Source organism: Eulemur rufifrons, chromosome 7 (assembly GCF_041146395.1).
Source record: "Eulemur rufifrons isolate Redbay chromosome 7, OSU_ERuf_1, whole genome shotgun sequence".
NCBI lineage: Eukaryota > Metazoa > Chordata > Mammalia > Primates > Lemuridae > Eulemur > Eulemur rufifrons.
In genome coordinates, this window is record NC_090989.1 from 204152234 (window position 1) to 204159135 (window position 6902).

The 6902-nt window shown below is 38.6% G+C and overlaps 1 protein-coding gene across 1 annotated transcript in view; it reads right to left on the reverse strand.

Annotated features, from left to right (window-relative positions):
- LOC138387143 (terminal uridylyltransferase 7-like) overlaps positions 1 to 4746 on the reverse strand; it is a 30106-nt gene extending 25360 nt beyond the window's left edge. Inside the window, 2 exon segments of the mRNA XM_069474048.1 lie at positions 2951 to 3008; positions 4669 to 4746. Of these exon segments, the coding sequence (XP_069330149.1) occupies positions 2951 to 3008; positions 4669 to 4698 (88 nt within the window). The 5' untranslated portion in view covers positions 4699 to 4746.
- Between the last annotated feature and the right edge of the window lie 2156 nt (positions 4747 to 6902).

A 6902-nucleotide genomic window follows, 5' to 3' on the forward strand; every position in this document is an offset into this window, starting at 1 on the left:
TCTCTGGTTATCAGTTTAAAAATTTTTTTCAAATAAATCCAAAAAAAAACCATTCCAAAGCCTCCCTTTTCAGTCTCTTAATTTCTGTCCACTGAAATGAGGCTCAGTCCTCAACTTCTCTCAGATGATTCCTTGGAATTCTGTTTTATTCTTGATCTCTTTCTCTCTCTCCATCTCTTTCTCTTTGAGGCTTTCAATGCAAAACTGTTTTATTTTCATCTTCAATTCTGACTGACAACCACCTATTTCTAATTGCTTGCTGGACTATTAACTCTTAGAGATCATACCTTCACAGTAAACTAAACACCTCAACACAGGTGTTTTCTGCAAACATCCTCATTTCTCAAGTACCCAGCCATCAGCCTTAACCCTTACTTTCCTACTTATAGGTGGCAAAATTTCCCATTTGGAATTTCTCATATCTTTTTTCCTTTTAATACCGTGGTGTCCTGGCTGAGGTCCTGCTGCCCTGTCACCTAGATTGTACCTTTCCTAAAAGAGATGACACCGGCTGCCTAAAAACCCTATGATTTCCTTTTATTGGGTCCCTCCCCTACTGAAGAAACTTCAGTGGCTTCCAAATATCTGTACACTTCATCTTATCTCCTAATATTTCCCACTTGAAAATCCTCTCCAAATGTACCAATCTTCTGTCTTCCAGAATATTCCAAAGTAATTCTCATGCTCATGTCTATGCACTTAGGAATGACTTCTTTTCCCATCTTTTTCAAGTAGTAGTCACCATCATTTGAGATAACAAGTCCATCTCTTCCATGGACCTCCCCTATGCAACTCTTTCTCATATTCTCTCTCTCCTCAAAAGTTAATTGAATATTACCTTACGTTGTTACAGTTTGAATTTTAAGAACTGTAAGACTTACACAGATTCTTTATTTTTCCACTATCCCTAAGTGCTAACACAGAGATAAGCACAGAGGAAACACACAATAAAATACCCGAGGAGACTGATTTTGAACATATCAAGTTTTAGACAGCCCTCTAGCTGCTATTAAATTCTTATTCCATGCAATCTGCATTTGATTATCATCATGATCCGTGTGTCTAAGTCATTTCTAGTCTAAAAATGATCTGTTTTTAACATTGTTCCTTCTTAGGATATATATACTGAGATATTTCTGGGGGAAAGGGACATAATGTCTATAGCTTACTCTCAAATGGTACAGAAAGAAATTGAGAGCAAGCAAGAGATAAAATGATAAATCAAAGGTGGTAAAATGTTAATTGGTGGATTTGAATGAAGGTTATACAGAGTTCTTTCTGTGACTTTTGCTGCTCTCCTTTAAGTTTGAAATTATTTAAATTATTTCAAAATCAAAATCAAAATCTAGCTCAGCACTAAAAAGCTTAATAGTGGTGGTAACTTAGTACTTTACTTTCTTTACATATCTTCAAAACAAAACAAATAACACATGATCTTTACAGGCAGAATTCCCAAGTGAGGGAAACATCTCCTTCAATGACCAATGAAAACTATATTGATATATATCTGAAAAAACAAAACCAAAAAACCCTGATGTCTTAGGTTAATTTTCACTGGAAATAAATCAAAATTAATATTTTTTCCCTTTTATTTAAATAACACGATATCTACTTTATTTAAAGTCTGGAAATAAAAATTATAAAGAAAAGGGGCACTCAAGGTGTATGTTTGTGTGTGCCTAGGTGTGTGTGCATGTCGATGCCGTGAGTAAAAGTCTATTCTCGACTGAAATATAAGAAAGCTTTTCAGCTGGGCATGGTGGTTCACACCTGTAAACCTAGCACTTAGGGAGGCCAACGTGGGAGGATTGCTTGAGACCAGGAGTTTGAGACCAGCCTGAGTAAGAGGGAGAGATCCCATCTCTGCCAAAAATAGAAAAATTAGCCAGGCATGATGGCACTTGCCTGTAGTGCCAGCTGCTTGGGAGGCTGAGAAAGGAGGATCACTTGAGCCCAGGAGTTTGAGGTTGTAGTGAGCTATGATGATGCCATTGTACTCTAGCCCTGGCAACAGAGCAAGATCCTGTCTCAAAACAAAACAAAACAAAAGGTTTTCATGGATAGATCATGGATTTTAAGTTCCCCGAGGACAGGGACCATATTTACCTTCATTCTCAGCCCTCAGCACAGAAGTTTGCTGTCACATTTTAAAAGAAGATTTTGACTGCTAATAGAATCCATAGCAACCCTGGCAGCAAAAGAATGATAATGGCACTTCAATTCTGTGCACAATTTATAGATGTATAGAATATACATTTTACTGCTATAAATACTTCAGCAACTCCTACATTCTGACTTACACACAATGTCAATAAGGCAAAATGATTTCCAGAGTTTCTTGCCTGTCTGGTGTATGCTTTGTTTTGAAAAAAACTGAACTAGGCAACAATATGCACATAATTTATCACCAATTTCTCGGCCTTTCATACTTATTCACACAAGATTTTTTAAAGACACTAGTATTGCAAATATTCTATAAATGAGCCACCACACTGCTTCACAGCATCAGTAAATTCTAAGTACAGTCGGCCCTCCATAGCCATGGTTCTGCACTCCCAGATTCAACCAACTTCAGACTAAAAATATTTCGGGGGAAAAAAAGCAAACAATAAAAAATAATACAAATTTAAAAAAACCAATTCAGTGTAACGACTATTTACATAGCATTTACATCGTGTTAGGTATCATAAGTAACCTAGAGATGATTTAATGTATACAGGAGAATGGGCACAAGTTATATGCAAATACTATGCCATTTTATATAAGGGATTTGAGCATATGAGGATTTTGGTATCTATGTGTGCGGGTGCGTGTGTGTGTGTGTGTGTGTGTGCGTGCGCGCGCGCATGTGTGAGCGTCCTGGAACCAAACCCCCTGAGATAGAGAGAAGACTATGTAAAATACTAATAAAAAGAAAAAAAATATTTTCAGAAAAAGTTTATAGAGGTACCTGAATGTTTTCTGAGCACTCTTGCCAATTCTTCAATAGTCCTTACACAGTCCAACCCCTGAAACAAAGATGGCACAAACAATTGAACCAACACTGGAAGACAGGTTCCTAAACTGATTATAAACAGTTTCCATTACCTTCAGAAACAAGGAAATTAATTTCAATTCAGTCTACATATATTTTTCCCTTATAGCTGAATATCATAGTCAGTATTCATAGGAAATATCCTGTGGATACAAAAACCACCAAATACCATATTTCCTAATTGCTTTTGGACATGTAACAAAGGCTAAAATTAGTCAGGAAGCCTGCAGACCCAAGGTTTCCAAAAAAGTCTCTGAATCATGGTCGAGGACCTCCATTTGTTCCCACTATATATTTATATCACTCAGAAGTACCCCATGTGCCAGAATATGTAAGAAGGCCTTCTGTGCCCCTTCTTATTTATTCTGGGTAGACATTCATTATAGTTTAAGAGTTGACTGAATTGCTGTGGAGGGTGATTAAGCTCACATTATTTCCCCGTAGGACTAGCCAAAATAATAATGCACAAAAGTAAAGTCATATACCAAAAATAAATAATATTTCAAATAAATCATAATTAAAAACATTTAGGTTGACCCTACCAACAGAAGCCCTTTTGATGGTTATATACATCCCAGAACATATTTGAAATTTTATTTCAGAAATGCCCTCAAAACTAGTTGACAAGCCATGTTTAAAAAAAAAAAAATTCAACCTTAAGGATGTACAATTGAGTCATTCTGTATATTGAACCAATCTTGCTTATCTACTTTATTCACCTAGTTCAGGATAGATCACTTTTGACTGTTTTCCCAAATCAGATACATCCTCCAAATACCAAGACTAAAACTAAGAAAAGGAATAAAGGATCTTCAGTAACAGCAGCATCACTCATTTGGATAATCAGCATTTGAACTGCTGTTAAAAATTAAAAAAAGAATAGAGACTCAGCACTTCTCAGACTTTGTATCTTTATATATATGGTATTTTATATTTTATAAATGTCTTCAGATACATCAGGGGCTGGCGAACTTGTTCTGCTTTGCGGGCCACATGGCCTCTGTCACAGGTACTAAACCCTGCACTTACAGAGCGAAAGCAGCCATAGACAATACTTAAATGAATGGGTGTGGCTCTGCTCTAATAAAACTTCATTCACAAAAACAGGCAGTCGGGGGCTGAATTTAACCCATGGACCATAGTCTGCTGACTCCTGACACACATGATTCAAACTAATGTGTACAACAATCACCTGAGCTAAAAGGGAATAGAAATTATTTCCATTTCACAGATTATCTACCAAAGACCATATGTCTTGGTACTGATGAAACCAAGTTTGTCTGAAATCCAGGTCTCTGGACTATAAGGTTAGCGCTCTTATCATTTATCACATTGCCTGTCTGATAAAAACCTTTACAGATAACCTTGTGTGGGTATGTGCTTCCAAGTCGGTGCAGTGGCCAGGAGAAGCTAGTTTAACTTCGTAGGATTCCTAGATGTCACTTTGCAATCCACTTTGTAATTCCTCACATTCACCTCTAAGCTGCTTAATGTCTTTGGTGATAGATTGTGTCAAATGGCACATACCCTATGGTATGCCCTGATATATTTGGAAAATACCAAGCTGTAATGTCAGTCAAGATTGGTCAAATCACACTGCTATAGCAAATCGAAGTTTCATGTGGTCACTGTACCTCAGCAGTTTCAAGTCCATTAATTGTCATACAGACGTCAAGGTCACTCTGTTTGAACCCAAATCCATTTTTGGAGGAGCCAAACAAGCTCAATTTAGTTCCTGTTGGGGATATATGAAAAGTAATAACTAATTACCTGATATATTTAACTTTGTGATCAAAATGGTCCTTTCATCAATCAAAAATACCCAGTTGTTAACTACCCTATAGTAATCTCATAATTATGTTCAGATCTTATTAATCAGTCATTTATTCTAAATTTTTTCCTCTCGAAGTTTCCTTTAAAGAAATATAAGCTATATATGGCAAGAAAGATTATCAGGTGCCACTTTATTCTTAAATGCACGGACATTTCAGGAAAAATGTTAAATCACCTCATCATATTTAATAATGTAAGCTTACTACTTTCTAAATAAATGCACTTTTTAGAGGTATGTGAACTTTGACTCTAAACATGTTATAATATTAAATGAGGCCAGGCGCGGTGGCTCACGCCTGTAATCCTAGCACTCTGGGAGGCCGAGGCGGGTGGATTGCTCGAGGTCAGGAGTTCGAGACCAGCCTGAGCAAGAGCGAGACCTCGTCTCTACTAAAAATAGAAAGACATTATATGGACAACTAAAATATATATATACAAAAAATTAGCCGGGCATGGTGGCGCATGCCTGTAGTCCCAGCTACTCGGGAGGCTGAGGCAGTAGGATCGCTTAAGCCCAGGAGTTTGAGGTTGCTGTGAGCTAGACTGACGCCACGGCACTCACTCTAGCCCGGGCAACAAAGCGAGACTCTGTCTCAAACAAAAAAAAAAAAATATTAAATGAAATTCACTTGTGGCATCTCCTAGGATAAATGCTACAACTGCTACTGTTTTTTTTTTTTTTTTTTTTTTTTTTTTGAGACAGAGTCTCGCTCTGTTGCCCGGGCTAGAGTGCCATGGTGTCAGCCTAGCTCACAGCAACCTTAAACTCCTGGGCTCAACTGATCCTCCTGACTCAGCCTCCCGAATAGCTGGGACTACAGGCATGCGCCACCATGCCTGGCTAATTTTTTCTAAGTATTTTTAGTTGTCTGGCTAATTTCTTTCTATTTTTAGTAGAGTGGGGGTCTCGCTCTTGCTCAGACTGGTCTTGAACTCCTAACCTCAAGCGATCCTCCCGTCTCGGCCTCCCAGAGTGCTAGGATTACAGGCGTGAGCCACCACGCCCAGCCGATACTGTTCTTTCTATTGGTAAACTAGGACTTGGCAGACCAAAGACATCCCAGGCATATTGTAGAACTGAAACCTGAAACCCTGACCCACCATCCCCACAAGATCACTTTATGATTCTTAAAATCAATGTGCTTACAACCCATGTACTCATTCGGAAGGAAGGTCACAATACTGTTTTTTTTGTTTTTTTTTTTTTTTTTTTTTGAGACAGAGTCTCACTCTGTTGCCCGGGCTAGAGTGAGTGCCGTGGCGTCAGCCTAGCTCACAGCAACCTCAGACTCCTGGGCTCAAGCGATCCTACTGCCTCAGCCTCCCGAGCAGCTGGGACTACAGGCATGCACCACCATGCCCGGCTAATTTTTTCTATATATATTTTAGTTGGCCAGATAATTTCTGTCTATTTTTAGTAGAGAGAGGGTCTTGCTCTTGCTCAGGCTGGTCTCAAACTTCTGACCTCGAGGGATCCACCTGCCTCGGCCTCCCAGAGTGCTAGGATTACAGGCGTGAGCCACCGCGCCCGGCCCTTGGGTTCTTTGAATAGAATGGTGAGGCAAGAACAAGGAGAGCTCATAAAGATTGGATTTATATGCCTTTTAAAATTGTATACAGTGTGTTTATGTCTTTGATAATGTTAAAATTTTGGCTGGTCCGAAGGCATTGAGTTACCTCAGTTGATTGTTCATAGTCAGTTACAGACAGAACTCCTTGTTCTACTTTTTCCCCCGTTCTCATTACTGCAGTTGACTAGTCTAAAGAAAAAAGTCGTAAAAAATTATATACAAGCCAGCTTTTCTATTCAAGTGAGGGGAAATGTGGCTGCCTCACAATAAACATAAGGTGGAAGACAACCCACTATTCTCTGTGATGATCTTACTTTCCTTTATTTCTTGTAGTGTAGGGGCAGATTGCTGGAACAGTGTCATTCTGAGGCTGAAGGATAAGAGCATGGTCCTTAAACTCAAGGCAATTTCTTGATGCAGTGGTCAACAAAAGAAGCAATAATCTGTTTCAGTGCTAAAGAGAA